The following is a 26713-nucleotide window of genomic DNA, read 5'->3' as shown; positions in this document are numbered from 1 at the left end:
ATGCACTGGAACAAAGCAAGGGGATCTTGAAGGCTTCCTGAAGCACAGGCATGCAGTGCAAACCCAGAAAGCACACGGTACCTGGAGCTGACCGACAGCATCCTTCATTACCTCTCTGGGTAACCTCATTGTCAGTGGTTTCCTGTTTTGCAATTAAGGAAAATCCTTAACTCTATTTTTTAAAGACCTCATACTAGCTGCTTGTATTGGGACATTGCACAGGCTACACTTAAAACAACCATGACTAAAACACTTAATACATTTAACTTTCATACAGTCAAAACAAGTCTAAAAAGCCCAATTCTGATCTGGCTTCACAAGTACTCCTTTACTTATAGTATCCCCTGTTCTACAATGAGAGCACTGACAAAACGCTGGAGGAGTTACTTACATGTGCAAAGTCTCAGGCTGGTCAAGCACATCTGCAACCACAGTGCAAAATAAAAAAACCCTAGAGATACCTTTCCTATTACTCTGAGGTATTCAAACGTATCCATATATCACAGGTTTCAGAACAGGTAGCAGGCACAGCCCCTTTACCTCTTCCTAAGGGCAAGTTTTAATATTTACATTTTTTCTCCTCTCATTTTCCTTTTGGAAAAGGAAAATGCCACTTGCGAGTCCAGCTGGAATTACAGAAAGCTCCAGAACAACAAAGAACAGACATCCTGAACAGCTTCACAAAGCTGTCACTTCCCAGGAGGATTAAAATCATATATAATATCCCTCTAAGACAACGCAAACAGCAGTAGCATGAGGGAGGGAATTCCTCACCTTCTGTTTCCCATCTGAGCAGTGTGCTGGGACCCCAGGCAGTATCCATCTCCTACTTTCCACCTTCATTGCACTTTCTACCTCACTTTGCACCGCAGTGAGACAAGAGCAGCTGTGAAGCTGCATGCTCACTGGTGCTGCACGGCTTGTTTCCAGGTTCACAGAAACCACCTATCAACATTCACCACTGCCCATGCTGGAGCTTGTAAAGCTAATTAGAAAACCATGCCTGTGTGATAAGGCTGAGGTCTGGATTTCAGTATTGAGAGCTGCAGCACTGAGCACAGTGCTGAGCTGCAGATCATGTGGCTGTCACCATGAGAAAGACGACTGACAGCTCAAATGGTAGGAGGAATAGATGCAGGATTCACTATAGCAGTGAAAGCATATCTGAGCACATGACTGAAGGAAGGTCTTACAGCAAATACATCATCTTTCAGCCGTTACAGCTGTGAGAGAAAGTGCAGAGAAAGTCAGCATTCACAACTATAGCATCCTGTCAACACTTAAAGGTGCACAAGCGTGGCAAGGTCGCTGAGACTTCTCTGGCAGAACTGACTATCACTGTACAAGTAGCACTGGCTGAAGGCTAGAAACCATTTAAAAGTTATCACCCAACTAAAACCACAACCTAGTGGCACATGAACATCAATACTTTCAGGTCAGTAACAACAGTACTCCAGTTCTGAGCCCAAGCAGAAAGAAATATCCCAGACAAAACAAGACGTCTCTGCACCCTGCTGGCTGGTGCCAGCTCCATTGCCAGGCTGGTAAATCTGCATCTGCCTGTTTGTAAGGCATAAAGTGCATGAAGCCATTCAAAATGACATTTGAAGGGTATAGAGACAGCACTCACCTCAGTAAGTGAAGAGTCCATCATTGAAATGGAAACAGGAAGGTCTGAATCAGTATAGCCACCAGCAGAGTATATTTTCCACCTGGCAATACACATTTTATTTGCATATTGCCTGAACAACAGTAAGATACATTGCCTTAAGCACATAACAACCAAAGTCACCGCTATCTGTACAGTCAGACAGCTAGTCTCCAAGAGAAATTCATGACAAACATCAATCCCTCCTCCCCCAAACAGCAAGAACCACCACCTGTCCTTCCCAACCTCCTCCACACTGCACTACTCTAGAGAAAACCTATGGCAAAAGCTTCAAAAGCTGCTGGGTTTCCTGCTGCAAACTGCCTGCTTCTGCATCTCCAGGAACATCCTTAGCTTGCTTTTAAAATATTCACTGGCATTAGTTAGCTTGCATAGTGTCTTAAATAGTTCAATCTGTTTGAGAGATTCAAGGAGGCAGTTTGATAGGCAAGATCTTAGAATTCCTGCACTAAATTCTGCCAAAATTCTCCTCAAAATGGATAGGAATTTGGCTCTGAAATGCAAGTGTCATCATAAGTTAAATACTGAAATAGACACAAGAACATCTACCTTCTGCCTCAGCATGAAATGCTGTTCACTGCCACCATATCTGCCTGCTGGCCGTACCAGTGGTTCAGTAAAAAGTTTTAATACTCTTGAAAGGAGGAGCAAAGTGTTCCCCTAAAACACCATTAGCTGACCACTGAGTGCCTAGAATTAAGAGATGTTTATCTTTTGAGCCTAGTGCATGTTCTGGGGATATAACCTCCCCCAGGACCTGCTGTATCCCAAACAGTCTTCCACCTCAGCCCAAAGAGGTTATCCTGCTATCTTACTTGCACCCTACTGACGTCACATCTGAAATGGATGTGTGCCACAGACCACAGTTTTCAAAGAGGCAGGTGACAGAGCTCCGTCTGTAAGGGGGATTCCAGCTGTGCACAGGAAAGTTAATTGGGCAGGAGGTTTCCAGGTTTAGAGCATCTGTAGAAAGTGAAAGAATTATAAAGAGTCACAGCCACAGGCAAAGTTGTCATAGTCATTTACATCAATTTTCATTTCTTAAATATGAGATAATGAAACAGACCAATCTAATAAAGATTTATAAGAAAGTTTTCATCTCATATGAAGAGTTGGGTTACTGGGCTTTGCATATTTTTGTACATGGAGGTATGTACAGGGTGTTACTTCCCTGTAACTGAGGGATAGGGATTTTTCACCAGTCAGGTGACAGAAACTTCTATATGCTAAAGTATTGGTCTACTGAAATGTTGTTTCGTGGTAAAGAACAGTGAGAAATAGATCTCTGACTGAGGACTTGTAACAGTATTTGACTGGTGCAAGACACAAATACCTGCTTTTTTTGTGGCAGCATCACAATAAAGTAAGTTGCAGCTACACTCTGTGTTAGTGCATTTTAAAAAGCACATACAATCAAGCAAGTTTATCCTCCACTTCCCCCCCAAGTATGGGACAGGATTATAGTATGATCTGTGACATACTCAAATATAACAGTCACTGTGTTCTACCAGCTTACTCACGGAGGAAATATTGTCCCAAATGCACTCTGCTGTGCAGTGGAGTAAGGCTTAGGAGTTGCAGGAAAGCACAAGCTGCATATGAACAAAGCCATCAGAAAAACTATGCTATCCATTTGAACTTTTAAATCAGGATTGTCCCCATCTCTGTAGCAGGATACCACTCACTGCCTCAAGTGTGTTCAATAGGATGAATGGAAAGAACGTAAGTCCCATCAGTCCAAGTATTTGCCAGTAGTATACCTGCATGCGTGATTTATTCAATAGCTCCTTATGCTTTTGTGGACCCTTGGTAGACTGACAGACAGCCACCTTTTCAGATCTTTATTTGAAAGCATTAAAAACACGGTTCAACATCAGATCACAAGCAAAATAGGCTAAAGCTAACAGCAGATTTTCCACAATCTAACAGCATTTTTGGCTGCAGCAAGACTGCTCTATACAACTTAACTCTCTCTTACACTTCAGGAAGAGGCAGAAAATTGGCAAACACCACTAGGTCTTACCCAGCAGAGGAGTAAGACTCCAGTATGAAATATCTGAGGGCAAGGTCCTGGAAAACTCAGTGCACAGGGTAGATCCCTCACTCCACGGTCTTTTAAGGCAGCAGAGCTGCTAATAGAAAAACAAAAGTACTTATTACTTATGTTCAACAATGTTAAATGTACTGGTGCACCACACATGTGCATAATTGTGTTTGCATTATATAATACTAAGTTACAGCATTTCCCCTCTGCCCACACTTTTTCTAGAAAAAACTTATATCCTTCATGGGCAGAATAATTCAAGTTCCAACTTCACAATTACAACAGGTAATATTGGTTTTAGCTATATTTGGGAGTAGATAACATGAAAGAAATACGGAAGGTATAAATGCAGGATGTGAAGGACAGGAAAGAAACCAAACAAAAGCCACCCCAGTCTTTCCCCTTCTCCGCTTCCACTAAAGCCAGAGTCAGACCAATGAGGCAGACCAAGACAAGGAGCACTTGCCCAGTGCCTGGTACCTACCAAGCAGAACGAGTTTCCTTCAGCAGGGGTAGCTGGACAGCTCCAGCTTAAGCCCTGCTGCACAGAGAGAAGGCACTGCCCACATACCCCACAAACACACACAATTGTATGAAGTGATGAATAATGGAAGACAAACTGAGAAATGCAGCTCCATCTTCAGCCTCTGATCCTTCCTAAAAGGCACCTTACCAAGTGCCTGAACTTCATCACATTACTGTTTAGAAGCAACAGTAAACTTTGAAACACATATTTGAATATACTTTTGTATGTGTACACATGTACATAAAAATGAAAAACAAACCAATATGTATATAAAACATATATACTCAAGTAAATTAATTGACTTGGCAAAGTTTCTCATGAGGAGAGACTTTTGGCAATGGTCAGGACCACTTACCTTCCTTTTCACTGGTTCTGCTGATGTAGGCAGCAGACTGTAAACAGATTCTTCACCTACACAGAGCTGTTGCAGTGGAGAAACAGTAGAAGGAAAAAAAGAATCTTAATCTAATTTAATTATTTTCAACTACTAGGAAAAATACACAATTGTTTCCCCTTGCTGTCTTCAGACTTAAATTCTGCAGACTTCTATGCACAAACAAAACTTCTATTTTACATGCAGCTGGTCCACAGTTTTGATTCTGCTCCTCTGATGCTCCTGTTACAATCTAAGATACATTTTAGGATCTTATGTTTGTCTTTATAAATACCTTCCCGTTCTCTGTTAAATTCAAACTGCTCAGACCGTAAGCTATAACTTTTTTTTTCCCCCCTTAAACTAGAACCATTTGGGAAAGTCTTCCCACTACATCTCCCCCTCCACCCCTTCCTAAAGATGGAGAAAGTATTTTTATTCAAAGCAAATTATTCTAGAGTTACATAATTTCCAACATAGCTCCACAAGGTAAAAATCATTTTATCTGCTATCCCAGTCCCCGGATACTGGAAGCATTTTGTAAGGAGACTCTCTGCAGATGAAGGTACTGATCAGGGAAAAGGGGAGCTGGGGAAAAAAAAAATAATGAAGAAAAGAAACAAACAATAAATCACATCATGCATCAGGGAATGCTCCCTGAATCTACAGCTGATATTATCATGTAAGAACTGTTTAAAATGAGACTAACACCACACCAGTGAGTTCAGTCCATCTTTAGTGGGAGAGAACATCATGCAGATCAGCACGTAGAGCTCTCTTGGATTCCACAGCCAAAAATAATGGAATCACAAGTAATTTGGCAGCACAGCTCAGCTGTGCTGTAGATGCCCTTTCAACAAAGCACCTCTTGTGCAAGCCCACTTTTTCTCCTCCAACCAGACAAGCTTCGTACCTGATACAGCCTTTCACAGAGTCGCTCTCTAAGCAGCTCCCCTCTCAGCGCAATAACAGTGGCTATGAAGAGACATTTGTCAGTTTTAGAGTGTTCCTTACAATTTGATAAGGAGCAGTCCAGCATTAAAGTGCCTGTAAACTCAATGCTGCCTGTCACAAACCTATAATATTTTGCTTTGGCGTTGTTATACTTACAATAGTTTTCACAGGAAAGAGTTTTAAAAGCGTACTTTGTTTTGAAAGTTCCATCAGGCAGACAAAATTGGGAACCTTTTAACTTGTGATTATGTCTCCTTTGTTCTTCTATGAAGGGGAGATTCTTCCCCACACTGTCAGTGTTACAGTTCCCTATGGAAATGAATGATTATTACTGACTTTTGGAAGAGAAGGATTTGTACAAAGAGTTTACATAGAACCACAGAAAGTCTTGGGTTGGAATGGACCTTGAAGCCCATAGAGTTCTGCACTCCTACTGTGGGCATTGTTGCCAGACATGAGAAGGTTGCCCAGGGCCCTGTCCAAACCAGTGTTGAACGCTTCCAGGAATAGGCTTTAATTCATACTTAGAAATATTCTTTGTTCAAGTTTGGTTACACTGGGCCTGCCTCTGGTAGCTTTTGCTTTGATAAAAGCCTCTTGGGATATAAAAACTAGATTTAATACTGTGCAAGCAAGGAGGAAGAAGAAAGATTTCACCAGTAGTGTCACCTCAGTGCCCAGGTAAAAACTTTAGGGAGGTCGTTCAGTTTTTTCACTGAACGACGGCATTAGCAATTAGCTTCAAGTCATCATTCCACATTTGAAACACAGGAGGAGCTGTGCCAGGCTGACACGGGTTGAGTAACAAGCTTTCTCATCTATCAGGTTCTCTGATCTCTTATCTCATCATGCAGGAAGGGAAAGTGAGGAAATGGAGAGGGAGGCAAGGGGAAGAAAAAAATCCCCCCAAAAAAGCAATCTAGGCCTTTTTTCAGAAGAGGTGCTAGCCCAGCAGGCTTTCTGCAGGAGCCAATATAAAGCACTGCCCTTGCCCTGACCCCAACCCTGTTTGTCCACCCTGTTCTTTATAAGAAATTCCAACTTCCCTACAGAGCTACCAGTTTACTTCTATTCACTTTTAGAAAGGCTCCTACAAACCACCTGGAGTCATTTATAGCCTAAGTCTTAGCCATTTTCAAGGCAGTACAGTTCGGGTTTTGTTTCTGTATTATTTTGGATCAGTGGCACTAGCCTCCTTCACAGTATCTGGAGTTCTCAATCTAGATTCATGCTATCTTGATTTACAGAAACACTTCATTTATTTAGTGACATCTTTTAGTTCTATTTCTACTGTTATGCCCTTCGGTTTCAAAGTACTGCATAGTTTGAAGAAAGCAGCAAACATGAAAGCATGTGCATGTGACTGAAGTTTTGGCATTGTCCACAAGTCAGCATGCACAGTCAGGGGAGTCTAAGAGATGTAACTAAAGGTTAAGGCATAGAGCACAGTGTAATTTTTCTACAGGACAAACTGTAATTTCACACTTACATACCTTGAGCTTATTGCCTAACACAAATCACACTGTACAGTGCACCTCAAAATGCATGCCTGAGGCCAGATATTCAGTGGGCTTAAATTAATTTTATCTGTCAGCAAAAGCTACTAGTGTATTTGGACAGGAAAAGCCACATACATGGGAATTAAACTAGCAACTTATTCACCCAACTTTGTAAAGTGGGGATGTTAGCAAGCAAGATGTAGAAATAAGTTTTCATAGCTCCATAGCAGAAGTTGCACATGTACAATGAAGTGACATGACTGCTTTCTAAAGATCCCACACAGTTATTTGTGTACACAAAGCAAAACTAAACATCAAGCAGAACACAGAGCATAAAACCCAAGTCTCCTTGGCACAGGAAGCTTAAGAGCAAGGGATGACTGCCAGGGCTACGCAGGTGTGTGAACAGCACCTTCAGTAAGGATGAGGCTCCCATAGAATTACTAAGCCTTCCTCATAGGTATTGTTAGGAGTCCACAGCTCCAGACCAGACCAGCCACCACTCACAGGAAACCTACCCAACTCACTTCCACAGAGCATCTTACCACAGGTGACCTGCACATCAGTATTATTCCCCTTTTGCCATAACTTATCCAGAAAGGATTTGCCCACGTAAAACTGAATGCCGTCACATTGCCAATAGTTACTCACTTTTCTGCTCTTCCATCTTTTCTTGAAGCAACTGGCAAGTGCTTGTTAGAGCTGCGTTCACATCCTTGAGCTTTTGCTGCTCAGAAATGGCTTCCTTTAACTTGCATTTCAGGGATGTTGCTTCCTCACAGGCAGAGTGAAAGGCTTCAGCTTGGTCCTCTCTCTAAGCACAAAACAATATTTAAGGAAAAAAAAAGAACAGGAAAATAAGAAAAACAGCTTGCCTAATACAAGGAGACTGTACAGTTCATGTAGATGAAACTGAACTGCATCTGCTTTCTCTCAGGAAGTGATAAAGCTCCCTCTGAACTTCTGCATTTTTACAGTTGGGGTGGACTGTGTATGGAAGCTATTTTTGGCTTTTTTTTTTTTTTTTTTAAAGCCACCACAAATATGCAATGCTGCCTCTTTCATCAGCAAACTGTTGTCACCACCCCCTCACATTTTACTTCCTTTGCTGGTTCCACTTTCGCAATGAGGCACTCCATTCTGAACACAGGACTTCCTTTTGCAAGAGCGGCAATGCACTGTATGCAGCGTTTCGTGTCTGCCTGCATCTCTTTGGCAAAGAAGAAACTAGTCTGCGCCTTACCTGTTTGCTGGCATCCTCAAGCTGCTCCGTAGCTTTTTGTAGCTCTAAACCAAGAGCTTCTGCCCGGCCAGCAGCTTCTTCTTGCAACTGTTTGACAGTTTCTATCTCACGTTGCCTGTAGGGTGCGAGAGCACAAACCACAATCCGTTACTGACATTTTAGAGCAGGCATGCCTGGGAGATGACACATACTAGTCGTTGAGACACACATTAAGAACCATATTCAGCCATTACATCTCACAGCACTCCAGGACTGAGCACTGGAAGCTTTCTGCTTGGGAAGAACAATTTAACCTAGTAGGCAGGCAGTTCCACCCACCCTCCCCCCCCCATCATAGTAGGAAGAAAATGAAGATTTTCCCTGGTTTCTAACTAAGCAGTAAAAAAGGCTGTGCCAGCCTCTGCCAACTGGGTGTCATAGTGAAAGCTTGTAGATTATCCAGAGACATCTCAAAAATAAAAATCTTACTTGATCAAACTGTGAAAGCTTGGTCTAAGTTCATAAAAATAATCAATATTGAGAGTCAGTCATTCTAGCAAAAACACCCTGGAGCTGTGCTTGCAGGTAACAGTTTCCTCTGGTTGATGTCCCAGCACTCCAGAAGGTATTTGACTTTTCAGTGAGCAGATGCCATACCACAGAACAGGTGCTAAAGTTGATCACTTTCAAAAAGCCTCTTTTACTCTGCACAAATGCTTTACTCACTTTTTTTTTTTGTCTCATTTATATGATTATTTCTTTTTCTTTTTGCAGCCACCACAAAGAAAGGAGATGCAGAGAAGCAGCTCCAGGAAAGCAGTATTTTTTTATTTAAGAAATTGTTATTTTTGTCAGCTCCTTCTTGAGTGAAGGAAGAGCAGGTGGGAGGTCTACATTAACGATGAGAGTTGCATGTGAGTGAAGTGAGAGAGCAGTGTGACTGCTCTGCATCAGCTCAGAGAGATGCAAAGCCCCGCTAGTAAGCTGCTTGCATCCTGAACCTAGGGAATGGCAAGCATGCAAAAACTTAGAGTTTAGCATAGGATGGCATTAGACTGACACTATAATTAACTTTAGGACAAAGAACTCAGATCAATTTCTCTGGAAAAAAAAAAATCCCAACTTGGCTAGCTAATTTCCTAAATGTTTTAAAAGAGGTGGGAGGGAAGAAAGAAGTTTCAGTTTGCTGTCTCTTGCTGCCATATTTGTAATATCAAATCTCCCCTGCAGGAACTACAGGCTAAAAACCCTCAATTTTAAAGCTATATTTTCACATTTAGTGAGGTACCTCACTGTCTTAATTTCCACAAGAGTACAGCTTCAGTTATAAAAAAAAACAAAAAACAAAAAACCAGTAACAGCTATAGATGTGTATTTCACAGGTCTTGCTTCACATGCAACCAGCAGTTTTATTCAATGGTTGCACCTGCTAGATAGGCAGTGCTTTCCCCCACTTATCCCCTTTTAACTGCTCAGCTTGTGGTCTTCCTTTGCATTTTCAAAAAAGGAATCCAAGATCATATGTTACTTCATACACAGACCCAAACTCCCACATGCTGTAACGTTACACTAAAACCAGATCCATTCTCCAAAAACCCATGGGGAAAATAAACACATTCAGAATTCAGTAAATTAATACACTTAAAACAAATGAAATACACCTATTTTTAAAGGGGTACCTGGCAGAGAGCTCTTTCCTTAGGTGAAGTTGCTCTGTTTTGGTTCGCCTCAGGTTGCTTGCCATTCTAATAAAATCCTTATCTAGAGATTCTTTGTATTTCTCCAAGAGATTGAGTTTCTGGATCCAAAGGTGTCTTTTCTCTCCTAACTCCTGCTCGAGAACCTGTGGAATTTTGAGATTGAGTTGCCAAATGTCTAGAGGAAGAGCAGAGACACAGGGTAAACTATATCCCTGAATTACATGATGCAGGATGAAGTACTGAGAAAGAAGAACCCAGTCTTTTTCCACCGACACCGTTCATCTGATCATACAAAAATGGATGACTCTGACTTTAAAGAACACTTGGGGCCATATTTCTAGGATGTTACATTGGTTCAAAGGGGAAAAAAAACAACACCAATCCCACAGATGTGGGCCATGTTACTTATCTGCACATTAGAGTCCAATATTGTTCACAAGCCTCAAACAAGAGAAAAGCAGCATGTAATGTACCACCCGACAGAACTAAAAAAGCCTGAGTAGTTTCATTAGATAGGTTTGCTGGAGTGACATGGACATCGCCACAAGCAAATGCCCACATCCTGAAGATAAGTTCCTCAGCTAAAACAGGCAGCAGTTGCTGTTAGAAATACCATAGCTTGACACATAACAGTCTTGATATAAATATCTACTGTTTATGCTGTACATATGCCCTATTTCCTAGGAGGAAAGGGGCAAAAAGTGGTTTTTGTCATCAGGTATACATGCTTAATAAATACACATACACACATGGCTACATTTGAAATTTACTTGTTTATAACAATTTAAAACATACCAAAGCATGCACTTCATGTATTTTACGAAGAAGGGGGGTAAAAAAAAGTTTTTAAGCTTCAAGTGATAATGGATGGTCCCAGTTTCCAAAGATCTTGTTGATTTTTCTACAAAAGCTTCCTGTAAGACTGAAAAGAGTACTTCCCTTCCCCCCCCCCAATGTATCTTGTATTGTTCAGCTCCCTATGCCATATTTCACATAATACACATCCATTGAATTCTAGGCAAAGACAATATGCTTGACATAAAGTCAGCTTATGCTTCCAGAAACTTGAGGATGGGAGACCTATATTTAAAGCATCCTGCTCTTTCTTCAACCACTGCTAGCTTAGTTTCCAACTGTATAACCTTCTGTGAGACAGAATAGGTCAACACTCGCAACAAATGTTGAACATTATGTTGAACATTATGTTGCATAACATTATGTTTATGAACAAAATGTTGAACATTAAACATCTCTACATGTTTAATGGGAATACAAGCATGACACAAAAGGTAAATGAACATGCATCTTTCAGCCATGAAATATTGAAGGAGAAAGCTTTTCAAGACCAAAAACTTGTAGCAGTGCAGGAAGTCTGGATAACTAACAATTATTTCCTCCTGCCCAGGAAGGACAGAGGAGGCCAGCTATAATATTTTGCAACTCTAGAGGAAAGAAAAAGGAGTATTTTTCTGCTTAAAAGCAGAAGAGACTGTTGCTAACAAAGGGAGAAGTTCTTCTTGCCATAGTTACTTTGATTCTGCACCCTCAAGTCTTAAGAGAAAATGAGGGTAATAGGAAGTATACATTATGCCCCATCCCTGGAGGCATACAAGGCCAGGCTGATTGAGACCATGGGCAACCTGAGCCAGTGGATGGCAGCCCTGTCTATGGCAGGAACTGACTGAGCTTTAAGGTTCTTTTCAACCCAAATTATCCCATAATTCTATGATTTTATGATTAAGGTGTAAAGTATACTTCTGTAGAAAGCTTTTCCAATACACGTCTAGAAAGAGCTGAGCATTTTACTTCTTAAAAGAATCCGGTTAAAAAGCTTGCCTTCCTTCTCTTCCCGGTGGAGCAACTATTTGCCTTGTAGGCAAGCAGAGCAAAAGAGAAAAATGGTATTTTAGAAACAGACAAGAATCTAACAATGGACAGAAAAGCTTCATAGCTCACACTACATTGTGTTGTCCTCTGACTTCAAACTTACTTGCTTCATCTACCCTCTCCTTCAAGCACAGAGTTACCAAAGCAATGCGTCATAAAAGACAAATCAGGAAAAACCCAGCACTTCAGTAAAAAGTGAGTAAAAAGCTAGAATCACAGAATTGTAGGGGTTGGAAGGGACCTCTAGAGATCATCGAGTCCAACCCCCCTGCCAAAGCAGGCTCCCTACACCATGTCACACAGGAAGGCGTCCAGGCGGGTCTTAAATATCTCCAGAGAAGGAGACTCCACCACCTCCCTGGGCAGCCTGTTCCAGTGCTCCATCACCCTCACTGTAAAGAAGTTCTTCCGCACATTTGTGCGGAATCCCTAGAAGATGAGTTAAAACAAAATATACTTGTTCTTGTACAGCCATATCTGACCCATAAACAGACTGCTGAGATAACATATACAGCATGTAACAGTAAGATACTGGGATCATACAGAAAACTTTAGGCAAGTATGACAGAAAATAGCATTAGGAAGATATTACTTACCACAAGTTTTCTCTCCCAGGCCTGCTGCACATTCACATCAGGATCTTCTACCCATTGTAAAGAAGTCTTGACAAGCTCCTCTGCTGCAGAAGCTTCTTCTTGCTGAAAAGAAATAAAATTCCAACTGCTAGTCTAACACTACTCATAATTACCCAATTCATAAGAAATGGAATAGTAGATGCCAAATAATATTGTTAGAGGTGTCCCACCTCTACTTCCAAATAAGTTACATTTACTTTTTGTAAAAAGGAGCAAACATGAGCTGATTAATAACATTTGAAGAGGTCGTAATTAAAAGGCTGACAACAGACTACAACCTTACTCACATAAGCTAGACCACTGACCAGATTTTGCATAATAGCCTTAAACTTTTCTCCCGCATATTCAGGTCCCTGAAGTAAGAACAGTACTTCACGGTCCAGAGTTTCATCCAGGGATGTCCATTCAGTCTTGGTAATCTTAAAGACACAAAAGAGCCAGCTAGCTTATTTTGACATCTTTATTACACACCAGCATCAGTGACATTTAGACTTCTCTAAAGTATCCTAGCATTGTATTTACCAGAAGGTCAGAGCTACTGAAACTTGAAGCCTGCAGAAGCTTTTCAAACACACTGTGTCATAGAAATTTCATAAAAGAAAAAAAAAAGCAAGCCAAACTCCTGAATGATCCAACGTAAGTTCCACATCAGAAGTAGGCAAGAAATCAACACATGCTTTCCCTTACTCAGAAAAGGTTTTACCAAGTAAAGAAAAAGCAAAACTCCTCCTTGTTATTTAGGCGATTAGGTGGAGTTGCATCTCATTCAGTATTTGGGAGGCAAACACAACAACTCACTGTAGCTGTGCAGAGCATCAATAGGTGACAGTACACTACTTTTGAATCAGGTGTCCTGCCAAAAATACCTCTCACTCTTGGCCTGCATTTTCAGTCCTTCACAAGACCTTCTCCCTCAAATGCTACCTACCTCTTGGAAAATGCAGCAAAACACAAAAAGAAGTTGCAAAGTTACAGTGAAGACTTCCAAGGACATAATTAAAAAAATAAACTAAATACAATAACACATTTGTTATCAAGCTCTGATGAATAACTTACATCTGAAGAGAAGACAGCACTACAGGGAAGGATAGGACTCCATGGAATGCTTTTAGGGAAGCGGGCATAGAATCGCTTAAACCAAAAGCAAAACATAAAAACAGACTGCTGGTATAGCAGTTCTCCACCAGAATACTGAAAAGCTATGAGAAGAGTAAATCAGAGATCAAACTTCCAGTGCGTGTGATCAAAGTGCTGTTCACAGAAGTTAACTGCAGAGTTCAACCTCCTCAAATGTTTACTTTGGTGTTTAGCTTTCTTTTTTACTACACTAGATTTCAAAAAACACCTGACCTCCGGCAACGCAAGAGTCATTGTTTGTATCCAGTGTAGGCAGTACTTTCTTCATTAGCCTGTTAGGTGTTTGACTTATCTCCTATCAGTCTCTTCTTCTGCCAACTAAATAAATGATCGTAGCTCTTCCAGATACACACCTGTGAGTGTTTGCATTGCTTTTATCTGGACTTCCTCTGATATATTCCAAAGAATAATCTAACCTTCACATTCTATTCTTATGTGCTGGTACTAATGGATCCTAACTCCAAGATTACCTAACAACCTGCAGAGAATGAGCTTTGTTTTTAATTTATTGATTCAAGACAACTGAGATAGGCTTCAATAGAATCCGATTCACACCTCAGAAGACTGAGCAAGTTCCAGTTCACAGTCCAGTGAATTCATCTCTTCAGGAGTACTACCATTAACTTTGCTCATCAACGGGAAGCTCAAACCATTTCTAAAAGAAACAGAAGATGAAAATAAGTATCAGTCCTTTTTGATTTTTCATGAACTATTTTTCCTGGGACTTGCTCTCAATACTCACGAGATCAACTCCTGCTGCATGTGCCGCATGTCCTCCAGTAGCTTACTCTTTTCTGCCCGCAAAGTCTAAAATATATTTATCAGACTTAGAGAGCTAATCAAGCATGGAGAGGCAGCAGAGGATATGTGCATTTCCCCCCAAACAGACAATAAGTAAGCTTACTCCCATACCTCTATAATTGAGGAACACTCCACAATGGTTAACTTTAGTTCTTTGATGTCCTGCTCCTTCTGCAAAGATTGTGGAGAAAAGCTTTACACATACAATGTGATAACTAGCACACTGACCTGTAGTTATAGATATGTATTTTGTAGTACTGTCTTTTAGTTACAAAGCATGCTCAATATTATACCACAGTAGCAAGCTACAGAAGAATGCCTCACCTACTGGCCAACAAAAAAAAAACAACAAACAAACACTTGGAAGATGTTTTCCAGAAGTCCTAGAACTAAGGGCATAGAAAAATGCTTTCCAGGTACTATGTTTTAGTTTATCAGTTACCTGGTTGCTGTATCAGATACAGTAGATTAGAAAGAAGCATTCTACATTTAGTTGAAAATCTAAACCATATCATGTATGGAAAAAGGTTTTTTTTTTTTAAACAAACAAAAAATAACAACCCAACCGATCCTTAAAATTCCTTGTTGTGTTCTCCAAGAGGTTTATTCTCATTATCTTTCATGATTAAAGGCATAGATCGTGGAGCTTTACAAATTAAACAACGCCTAGAAGAAGTGCTGACGGAGAACATATCAGTGTCATGACATGACTGAGCTGGTAGAAGTAATAGCTTTCTTAATATTATGCACTGGGCTTCAGTTGCATTATGTGCTGCACAGACAACTGAAACATTTCCTGGAGAAAACAGAACTTGAAGTAAGAGCTCTGTTCTCTCTCCCCTTTAATGACTTCTACCTTCTCTTTCTCTTCAAAAAGACTTGTTTTCAGTGAGCTGAAACTATTTAATCAAACCAATGAAACTTTCTTTTTGGATAAAGAGCTATTTTTCTTTTTTTGTTGTTTTGCTTTTCAATAAAAATACCTTTGAGGTAAACCCTTGTGCCCTGATCCTGAAATCAACTATTTGCTGCTTTCAAGTTTTCCACATGTTTATACAAACAAATCACCTTGACCTACAAAAACACACACTCTAGTATTCAGCATTTAGTATTCCCTTCCAGACAATAGACGAAACATTGAAAAGAAGAACACATAGGCCACAAAAGTTTTAAATCATTCAAGTAGGGGAAAAAACAAGCTATTCATCTGCTTCAGGGAGCAGAGGTAAGTGTGGGAAGAACACCTTGCCAGATATAAAATTATCACCTGGATCACAGTCTGATTCTGTCTAGTCATTATTTAAACCATACTCATTTTTGTGGTGAGCTGACAGTCAAGTATTTCATCAGCTTATTTAGAGCATCTTCAGCTAAATGGAAACTCCATTGGCCCAGAAAGAGCTTTGTACAATTCACTATGCCAAAGCCTGCACCGGGTCTTGAGTTTTTGTATTTTATTACAAAATGCAGGTACAAAAACCAGTAGAAAAGTAGTTATCTAGGCTTTCCTGAAGTGTATAGACCTCACTGTGGAGAAAACAGATTTTTTCCTTTGAGTTCTGGATCACTATTTCCATTTTGACATAAAACAGAGTCATTTAAAGCTAATTAGATGGAGAAAAATCATTTGCAGGTACTGTCTAGTGAAGGAAGCAGCCTTCAGAAGTCTTCAGAAGTGCACATTTTTCTGAAGTTTGGAAGTTTGATTTCTGAAGTTTGGAAGATTCTGATTTATTTATCTATTTTTATAAGGAGCAGCAAATTCCAGAAGCCTTCAGTTGTGCTGACTCACCAGCAGGTTCTAAAGCAGATCTCGCCTACTTTGAAGACATTTATAGGATCAGGTTCTGTTGTGTGAGAACATCAGAAATCAAAGCACTACAGCAAAAACTACAGCCTTGTCTTTTTGCAAAGCATTTCATTTCAGTATTTTCAGTCAAGATGTCAACAAAATAAAAGCAACTAACCTGGATTAAGCTTGCCTCTTTATTCACCACAGTGCTCTCATAGATATGTACCTGCATCTGAAGAGCATAGAGAACAAAGTCATCAGCATGAACTATAACAATTCTATTCTTACCTGGTATGATTTATCTCAGAGTTCAAATCTTGCACCCAATTAAGTGTTCTAAGGTCTCAGTCAACCCTTCTCTCTTCTTGCCTATCTGAGCCAGTAGTGTCAGCAACATCAGCTGAAGTGCAACTTCCTAAAGCATCTCCTCAAACAGTGAGAAAAGGATTTTCTGAAAGTTTAACTTTGATGAATGAAATAAGTGTGGTTTGCCTACATTAGCCCCATTTTTAGCCTCCAAACAGCAATTTCCTTTGTCAAATCAATCAAAGTGGCCAAGTTAGGATCACACTGCATTTCTTTAACGTGCACAGGTTCAGAATTGTCTACCTCCTAGAGAAGGAAGCAAGACTACAGTTCACTCAGGCCTAACTTCTCACATCTCCTGAAATGCTTACTTGAAGCTCTGCTGCATTTTTGGAGAGATCCAAAATCTTCTTTTGAAGTCCATCAGTGTCCATACTATTTCTAATGTTCTGCACAAAATAGAGAACATTTAGGCACAGCTGAACAGATTGACAGCTTCTCTTTGAAGAAACTAGGAATAATAACACCTCCACCCCCAAGACACTGCCTACTCTAAAGCAGTAACAGCATTTACGCACATACAAAACTTTATTCTCCTACTTCTCATGTTTCTACACCTTTCAAAATATGCTGCAAACATGTTGGACAATAGGAATTGCATTGTAATTTTTGCTCATCTGTTTTTTTCTTAAGCAATTCCTATAAGTTAAAGGCAAAAAATACAAATTTTTAGGGTAATAAGCTCTATCTTAAGGCATGCATTCACTGCAGACAAGCTTTTAGTCAGAAAGCAAAATTGTAAGGGTGAAATAACTTGGTGATACCAGCACCTTCAATTCAGTTCAAAGCAGTCTGAATCTCATCTACATGAGCTAAGCTTGCCCTACTGGAATAGTTTCCATTTTCCAGTTTCCCCAAAACACTGTTTGAACTGAAAGACAAAATGCCAGAAAAAGCCAGCAAGCTTTTCAGGCCTACCACAAGTGTAGGAACAGAAATACAGTGTTAATCGGTGACTACTGAGACATACTAGTATTTGAGAAAGACTAATCTCAACATAGCAAGCATGCAGCAAACAATGACTTCTATATTTTGGCACAATGACAGATTTCCCCAAACCATATTTTTAAGTTACTACTTATGATTTAATCTGTTTCTGTAATCTCACTTTAAATACTGGAAAAGTACAGCCTGCAAGCAAGCATTAAAACTTTATCACCTGATAAAGGCTACTTTATCTTATTTACATATGTATTCTATAAAGTAAAAATTAATAGCCCCCCCCTCTGAAGAGGAGCACAAAAAAGCCCCAAATAAATAGTCTAGAGATAGCTCCATCAGCCTCCCGTGGATCCATAACTGGCCAAGGACTGATCTTGAATGGAATCCAGCCACCAGATTTCCTTAGAACAACAGCTCCATAAAGAACTCCTCCTTCAGATCTTACAGGAAGGTAACAGAGGTGAATATCAAATGAAAAGTGTTAATTGGAGGTTGTTTCAATATAGAGTTACTGTATACATAGCTGTACGAACTAAGCTTAGTTAAGTTTGTTCCTAAAGCTTTGAATTTGTAAAAGAAAGTCAAAAGCTGCTTTAATCCCATCCCCCATGTTTCCCACCTCATGCCCTTGTTGCTTGCTAAGCCAGTGGAAAGTCCGCAGCATAGTACAAATTCAAGATAAGAACCATTACAGCAAGTCATTCTTGTTAAACATAAAATATCCTGACAATCCAATTAACATATCAGGCTTCAAAGCCTCACAAAAAAAAATGTATTAGTAATGAGCTTTTAGCTAGACAAGAACATGTACTTGCAAGGTCATCATTTATTTTACCTCTTCTTGAAGAGAAGCTATTTTGATGACGAGAGATTGATTTTCTTTTTCCTGATTAATAGAAAAATACAAACAAAAAGAAACAGTCGTTTTTAGTACATCAAGTTCACAATCCAAAGCCAAACTAAGCAAAAGCAGAGCACAAACACACAAGGCCCAGTGAAGCAACAGCTTTGTACATTCCTTTGCCTCAGAGAGAACAAGGAGTGCTGAAACTTGTGCAGCTTCTACACTAGCTAAACTCGGAGTGTGATTACAACAGTTTAAATTCAAATAAAACTTAGACCACTAGATGATAGAAAGAAAGGATTCAAGGTCAGAGAAAGCAAGGGTAGTTATGCTCATGTTTGAATTCTGTTAAGTCTGAAAACCTTGTGTGCCACATCATACTCCATCACTGCTTCCATTTCAAAGGAAGAAACACAGTAGTGTTCAGTTCAGTACCTCCAGTTTAGGGGACAAAAACTAAGCATCTTTTAAGCAAAACTAGAGAACTTCTCATTTCTTCCTCCCACTCTATCCCCTTCTCACAAGGAGACGACTGGGTATAAGCCAGACCAGAAAACAGAAAAAAAAACCCAAAAGAACACATGCACAGTGGAGCAGAATAGATCCTCTGCATGGAAGAGCTTTTTTGCTTTCTTGTAAGGACCCATCTAAATACTGGGTGTCCTATCAGCAGCACACAGCTGTGGAATACCCACTTACAGTTATACCCATGCACCAAGATAGACATCACTGTACAATAAACAACATGAATGGAAGCACCACAGAAATATGTCCTCCAGCCAGCCTGTGCTCTGGAATCTGGCAACACCTGCTAAAGATGCTGCAGCACCAACATCAGTATGGTGCTGCTTTACATATCTTACAGTCACATGGGCTTCACCACTCAAACATCTAGCATGTAATTCAAATGCCTTCACGTGGGCATCTCACACTGTTGGAGAGATGCACAAGTATGCTGCCTGGTTTCTGGCTGTCAGTTCAGAATAGACAGATGTCCATTGGGCCCTTGCTATTGCTACCAGCTGAAGTGAGTAATTCCAAGGGCCCATAGAAGGTTATGGAAAAATAGATCCTTTGTGTGGGCACCTGAACAAAGCCTCCTGCCTTGATGAATCTTGAAGTAACTTGCAACACCTAAACTTCTGGCAGAACACTGCCAACTTTAATTAGATGGAGCTTAATGATGGCAACATGATCATCAAAAACAGCTCTCCATGTCAACTTCCATGGTAGACTGGTTCTCTTAAATCTTTGGTGCAGTTGATGTTAGTTCCATACTTCACAGTGCTTACTGTGAAACTGCATTTTGAACATCTTTAAGTGCCTTAGTACCTACTTACACAGGGAAAGTCGTGTTACTGAGTTTTTGTGGTCTGAATGGTCATGGCAGTGTACAGATGACACAACAAACTGTACAACATAACCTGAGAAGCAGGAGCACCTACCAGCTGTTTATTCTGACAGACTATCTTCTGCCCCTTCTCTTCCAAAAGGTTCAAGTTGTTTTTTGCTTCTTCTAGTTCTTCTTCCAGTGATTTGGCCTTCAGCACAGAATGCTGGATGCTGTTTGGAGGGAAATAAAACCAAGAAAACTTCAATAAGTTACACTAGGTCTTTAGATAGGGCTGCCATACCAAGAACAGTATTTCTAGAAGCTGCTGGGGACTTACTCCTTGGCACAGATACTTAAAAGTTACAGGCTTCACTGTTAAGTAAAGGCTCACAGATTCATAATCCGCATTATCACATCTCTTCCACTCTCACAGTAAGGGATGAGAGCCCACGCAGGCACAGCACTAGAGACAGTGTGCTTTTGTTTGCATCCACCTACCAATCCAGCTTACTGTAATCAAATATCAGATTAACTCAAGCACAAAAATTATTTTCAACACTTTGTCATTAACTGTTAAGAAAGCCACTTCAATCCAGTTTTCAAGGATAAGCTTTGCATCATTTCCCTCCCCCCCCCCTCAGCCTGATACCCTAACCTATATACATATTTAGTCAGTGTGGCAAGGACCTTTTTCTGGCTAGCTCTGGGCTGTACAGTATCACAAAGCACACAGTCTGACATGAGGGCACATGTCCCACGCCAGTGGTGCTGCAGGCCTGTTGTCTTAATATCCCCAGAAGATGCTGGAAATAGTTTGGCAGTTGACACAGCCACATCACATTTCAATTTATTAGCTAAGATGAGCATTATGAACTCACTGTAAAAATAGACCTATACTCATAGCACTGACAGTTCCCTTGGCTGCAGCAGTACTTGCTAGTGAGATAACGCACTCTAGTTTTTCACGGGACTAGCAGAATAGCTCTTACACAGTTATTTCCTCCCTGTTTGGCAGCAAGCAGGATGAAAAGTTCCCCCTGAAAAGGAGCACAGAAGTGGAAACCTTATAGGGCATAACTCTTCTCTTGGTAATATTAAGACTTTTTCCACACAGTCACCTCTATTTTTGTTTACCCTCCAAGAAGTTTATTATATTTACCCTAAAAATCTGCTTAGATGCAAGTCAGCCTGCATGAATCATGCTTAAAACAAATAAATAAATAAACAAGTAATTGATTTAATAAGAACCAGGAGGTACAGAGCAGAACAAGCAAGCAAAAGGGTTAAACCTCACAAACCCAACTTTAAGCCAAGAAAGTTGTTGGCATGAAGCACTAGTGAGGCCACAAGCACAAAGCAAGGTTGGACCACTTGGTAGAATATAGATTCACCCACACTACATCACACAATAGAACAGATAGTGCCAAGGTCTTCCACCTTTTTATTTGTTGGCATAAATTCTCATTCTCTGCCAATAGCTTGTTGTTGGTCTCATCCACAGCTTCCAGGGTAAGCTTCAGCTTGTTGTTCTCTTCCTGAAGCTTCAGGTTGTTGTACTGCAGGTCTGCGACGCAGGTTATCAAGTCAGATGTCTCCCTGTTTCAGTAGCAAAACCAGAGGGGAAAAACAACACAAAAGCGACATTAAATCAAGGAAAATGACTGACTAACTTAGACATTTTTTAAAAAGAATCCTGAAGCTTAGTGGCAGTGATTAGAGGGAAAAGATGACAGCACATAAAGGACTTCCAATGCCTGCAGCAAACAAGCATTTGCAGTCAAAATCCAATGTATCAGATCATGTTTAGTTAAGTTCTAAAACTCCACAGACATTAGGAAATACTTCTTAAAGATGAAGCGTTTTGGTTTTGTTTTGGTTTTTTAATCCCTACAATGAAAGTTTGCCACCAGGTTATGCATCACTTCCTTTCTGTACATCTGTACGCCTGCAGGACAGAACCATCAGCCTTTACTAACCCATTCTTAGGTTCTAACTAATGCTTTTAACTCCTTGAGTTCCATCTCCTTTTACTTCTCCAAAACCACCCTGCAACTACACTTTCGACTGAAACTTGAACAAGGATCATCTTTCCAAAGTCCTAAAAATGAGACAAGTGTCAGAAGGTAGATCTGAAGATTTGTCACTACACAAAGTGACAAAGTGATCTTTGAAAATTCCAGCGTTGATTAAGTACTTTGGTATCAACCAAAATCAATCCAAGTCATAATTATTATAAAATAAATAGCCCAAAACTAATGATCAGGTTTTTCTGGATAATAGCTTCTACTATCAAGCACCTAAGAACTTGGATAGAAAAAAAAAAAAAAAAAAAAAAAAAAAAAAAAAACAGGAAAAAAACAGGAAAGAGGGAAAGAAAGTTCAAAAAGGAAAAACAAAATCCATAATTTTCCCTCTCAGAAATACTCTGACCACAGGAAGTTAAGAAGGTAGACAGACACAAAAGGACTACAATACCAGCAGGGAAAATTATTACTGTGTTTTTCACTTTGAGTAGAAGCTGTGAGGAAGAATGCAGCAGTATCAAGAGCATCAAAATTTCCACCAAAATAGTTTTCCCCAAACCATCAGCTTCAGTGGTTCTAGAAATTTCTCTTAAGTAATTCAAAGAAAAGAGTATTAAATTCTAAGACAGAACTGCTTTAACAGACTTACATGTCTCCTTTGGACACATCACCCCCAAACGCCTCCAAGCTTCCTGATGTCACATTCATCCAAACAGGTGTCTTTTTTACTGGAAAAGATTCTTTTATGGTTATGGAATAAAAACACAAAAATCATGCTTTCCTGAATAATATCAGAATAAAATGGTCTGAACCTTCAAAGGTGTTTCTGTGTACTTTAAACTCCAGGTCTTCTATGCTTGCTGTTCGTTCCTCAGTAGGACTATCATCCCTGAAATACAATAGCATCAAGTGGCACATTCAAGAGCACAAAATAGGAGCTTGTTGATCTTGCTTACCAACTTGTTTGGTTGAAAGCTTTAAGTATTACACCACCTCATGGTCATGATCCCTTTGTTCCAAAGTCCAAGAAGTGCAAACCGCCAAAAAACTTTCAACATTCCCATTTTCACAAAACATTTGAGATAAATTGATAAGAAGCTCTCACCACTTCCTCTTACAGTCTTCAATCCACTCTTTCATGATGGCATGGTATGTTTCAAGGTCCACAGAGATATCTTTTTGATCTGGGTCAAGCATGTTGCACAGCTCGTCAAGACCACTGTCTTCTAGTCCTCGGCTTGTGGTGTGTCTCAAATAATCAACTATCTTGGAAACTGCTACTTTTCCTGAAACAGATACATGGGAGCACATACCAGATGGCGAAGACTAGTAGGCTAGTGGAAAAAAAAGTTGCATGAAGGCCTCCTACTGATCTGCACTCATGAACATAATTGCCCTCTAGGGCTATCAGCAAGCAAGCAATGACTATAGCTCAAATGTTTTTATTCATTTTTTCCCTTCTTCCCCTAACACAGAAGTGTGAAAGTTAAGTTACTAGTTTTGTGGACTTTAGTTTAAGAAAAACAAGCATGCCTTATTTGCTGTGTTACTTCATTCAGGCCACTCATCAAATTGAGCAAAACCTGTGACTGACATCTTACTCTGCTGGACTCTTATGTACCAATGTTAGTCACATCTGAGATGGAACTTGGAAGACTAACCTCCTACTCTAAAGCTTCCCAAAGTTATTTTCTAACAGGGAAAACTCTAAGAAATAAGTGTTCACTTCCAATACAGCTGACTGTCAGAAATGCTTGCTCATCTACTTACTCTGCACTACGATGCAGCAAAAATTACCTAGGGTGGAGGAGAAATGAGAGGAGAAAGGAAGTGATGCATCACATAAAAGAGACATGATTATATGATGTGCCACATACATACCCACCTAACTAAGGCAACTACTCTTAACATATCACAGATTGCCATTCCCCTAGCTGTAACATGATATTAGTTTTCGAAGTTCATTAAATGGAAACTGAAAAACAGCAACAAAGGGCACTGACAAACCTGTATGTTTAATGTCACATGCATGGAATATGCTGGTCAGTATGTCTTCTTCACAGATCAAGCTCACATTATGCATGTCATCAGTTTTTGAGCCACATGACTGCTTCTGTCCTGTGAAGGATAAGTTCATCACTACCCATCTTTTTTTGCTCATAGTAATTTTTAGGTGCGATACCTTCTAACTGCAGTACACCTGCAATAGCATAAGTACGCACAGCACACCACTGCTTCAATATGCTTTTTTATTTTATTTTTTTTAAAGATGAAAAAGAAAACAATTTTTACTGTTAAATAACAGCAGGAATTGATGGTAGCTAAGCAACCCAGCTTAATCATCTACTTCTACACACACGTTTGGGAACTCTAGCTTTTCCTTTACTTGAGGTAAATATTACATTAAATAGAACACCTCATGAAACCAGGTCTTTATTTCCTTCCCTCCAATCTTCCCGTATCTTAGTCAAGTTGAGAAAACATGCCAAAAACTTTAAGATAAAAAAAACACAAAACATACATATACTTCAATCTTTTTATATTACTACAATACAAAATACTACACAGATAGCTAAAGCCCCCTCTCCTCAACAAGGAATCAAGAAGTCCGAAGAAGTATTTTTTAACTCATGTTTTACATTGATATTCACATCTCTCAGGGAAAAACAAGATTCCGCTCACCTTTCAGTAGACTTACCCTAAAACATATTGTTACCCATTTAAAGAGTAAAGAAATTAATTTATGTAAGCTTTAAGTTTGCATAATCAGAAGCTTTTGTTTTCAGAACTCTTACCTCTTTCACTCAGAGTGAATCTCTTTGGCACAGGGTGCTGGATCGCAGGACTTTCCAACTTTTTATCAGATGCAAATAGCAGTAGATGTGGACTGGATGTAACATACTTCTGTTCACGATGCACATCCTCAGATTCAATGTTTGCTAAAGCACACCGCTGGTTTTGGGCGTTCTCCTCCCTGGATGTGAAGTAAGGTGGAGAATAGTTGTCCATGGGGCACGCCGGCAGCCATGGGCTGCTGATCCTCTCTTCCCTTCTAATGACAGAGTACGTAGCATCTGCAGCACCGCAGTCTGAAATACATCTGGAAGAAGGTGGCAGCAACTGCAAGTCTGGGGAGAAAACACTGTCACTGCTGGGACTGAAGAAGGGGGGACTGGTACTATTACGACTTCTAAAAGTTCTTTTCTTCAGTATTTCTTCTAGATTCTTTTTTACATTGCACTGTGGACTATCAAAGTTGCGAGACTGAAATTTTGGTATTTGCAAAGCAGGATTAGAGACTTGATCCATCATCTGGATTGATTTGATCTTTCTGCATATACTGTCCACTGGGTTGTGATGCCGTTTGTTAGCACCACGTTCTGAAGACATTATCAACTCCTCTCTCTTGCAAAGTGTCTGAAAAGAACCAGGACAAGACAATAATCAGAACACATTCTTAGTGCCATCCTAAGCTTTGGTATCAAGGATGTGAAAACCCTTGGTGCTCATACCAGCCATGACAGAAGCCTTCAACCACAACATTTAGTGCAGCACTTTCAGTTCCCTGGAGAACATTTGGAAGGGGTGGGAAACAGAGGAAAAAATACATTTTGAAATCTTCCTACTTACTCTTAAATACAATAACCAAGGCCAAGCTGGATGGGGTTGGGAGCAGCTTGGTCTAGAGGGAGGTGTTCCTCACTATAACAAGGAGGTTAGAACTAGATGATCTTAAAGGTCCCTTCCAACCCAATCCATTCATGCCAAGGGGTAAGGTGAGGGTAAGGAATTAAGATACATATATATATATAAAAATTAAAACTTCCCCCCCCCCCCCAACTTAACAGTCGTCTACATTCTTAAAGGAAGCAGTAAGTACCTTTACTTCTCAGCCTACTCTACTACAAATTAGATGCATATACATAGAACATAGAACAACTTATTATATCAACAAAACATCACATAACTTCAAAAAAAGTCCACACAACTTTCCTAGCTATTATTTCTGTTCATATTTGTAGCACATGCTTCCTCTTGATCTTATGAAATCACGACTTGCATTTAACAGCAACTATCCAACTACTTACCCAAGATACCTCCTACAGCTTTAGGTATTTGTAGGTCTTAATTTCATTCAATTGCAACTTTTTACTCAGAATGAGGATCACAAAACAAAACTAATTAACATCAGCTTCCCTAGGAAGTTAACACCCCATTTTTCCTTTAGACACCAAAAAAAGAAAGTTTAAACAATTTTTTACTCTTTCTTTTATCAAATATATATTTCTAGTGCAGCAACATGTATCATTAGCATTTAATAAAAGAATTCCTGCTTGTATAATCCTGCAAAGAGGAAAATCACATGCAAATATTTATGAATCCAGCCAGCAAATACTCAGTGTTATTTAGTCTGCAGCAAGCTATGTGCATACTAACTGCTTGGTTTTACAGATGGAGAGCTTCACTACTTAAGTTTTTTATTACTATTTTTCTCCCTATTGTTCAGTCTTTAAGTAACAACGTTTATAATGTTGACCATATCGTTGGTCTGAACAATACCTCAAAAGAAATAATAGTAAGATAAAAGATAAAAAGCATGCTTTTTAAAGAAAAAACAAAAAATCAGCTTTTAACTACTGCTGTGGCTGATTTGCAGGATTTAGTCCTAAAAACCAAAGTTGGAAGTAAGGCAGCCTCCTATGCTAGTAACATACAACATACTTTAAATAAAAAAACATTAACGCATTGCAGTTAGATGTCATTACATTCTTCAAATATACAAATGCCTCCAGATACAAATAACTAACCATAAAAGAACACCAACCTTTCAACAATCATATTTTTTTAAGCATTACCTGCATTTCCCTCATAAAAAATAGCACAAGACTTTATACTCACAACAGCAGAATCAGACACACAAAAATACCTTTGCTTCCTCTCAGATAAGAATAACTCACAGTAACT

The 26713-nt window shown here is 39.7% G+C and overlaps 1 protein-coding gene across 4 annotated transcripts in view; it reads right to left on the bottom strand.

Annotated features, from left to right (window-relative positions):
* The window catches only part of LRMP (lymphoid restricted membrane protein), a 38015-nt gene extending 11302 nt beyond the window's left edge, over positions 1 to 26713 (bottom strand). The window contains exons 1-25 of one of the 4 annotated variants that reach the window (XM_015869114.2): positions 26648 to 26713; positions 24544 to 25165; positions 23756 to 23866; positions 22854 to 23034; positions 22561 to 22637; positions 22398 to 22476; positions 21162 to 21320; positions 19837 to 19954; positions 18383 to 18433; positions 16917 to 16994; positions 16415 to 16471; positions 14559 to 14618; positions 14389 to 14453; positions 14202 to 14301; positions 12815 to 12928; positions 12471 to 12572; positions 9967 to 10130; positions 8309 to 8423; positions 7717 to 7879; positions 5723 to 5875; positions 5526 to 5587; positions 4595 to 4660; positions 3693 to 3801; positions 2485 to 2632; positions 1631 to 1712 (exon numbers count right to left, since the gene is read on the bottom strand). In XM_015869114.2, the coding sequence (XP_015724600.1) occupies positions 1631 to 1712; positions 2485 to 2632; positions 3693 to 3801; positions 4595 to 4660; positions 5526 to 5587; positions 5723 to 5875; positions 7717 to 7879; positions 8309 to 8423; positions 9967 to 10130; positions 12471 to 12572; positions 12815 to 12928; positions 14202 to 14301; positions 14389 to 14453; positions 14559 to 14618; positions 16415 to 16471; positions 16917 to 16994; positions 18383 to 18433; positions 19837 to 19954; positions 21162 to 21320; positions 22398 to 22476; positions 22561 to 22637; positions 22854 to 23034; positions 23756 to 23866; positions 24544 to 25138 (3009 nt within the window). In that variant the 5' untranslated portion in view covers positions 25139 to 25165; positions 26648 to 26713. Of the gene's footprint in view, positions 1 to 1630; positions 1713 to 2484; positions 2633 to 3692; positions 3802 to 4594; positions 4661 to 5525; positions 5588 to 5722; positions 5876 to 7716; positions 7880 to 8308; positions 8424 to 9966; positions 10131 to 12470; positions 12573 to 12814; positions 12929 to 14201; positions 14302 to 14388; positions 14454 to 14558; positions 14619 to 16414; positions 16472 to 16916; positions 16995 to 18382; positions 18434 to 19836; positions 19955 to 21161; positions 21321 to 22397; positions 22477 to 22560; positions 22638 to 22853; positions 23035 to 23755; positions 23867 to 24543; positions 25166 to 26647 lie in introns of those variants that run through there. The other 3 variants (XM_032446160.1, XM_032446157.1, XM_032446161.1) reach the window with 3 other exon arrangements.

Source organism: Coturnix japonica, chromosome 1, assembly GCF_001577835.2.
Source record: "Coturnix japonica isolate 7356 chromosome 1, Coturnix japonica 2.1, whole genome shotgun sequence".
Classification (NCBI taxonomy): Eukaryota; Metazoa; Chordata; class Aves; order Galliformes; family Phasianidae; genus Coturnix; species Coturnix japonica.
This window is presented reverse-complemented; position numbering and strand designations above follow the sequence as displayed.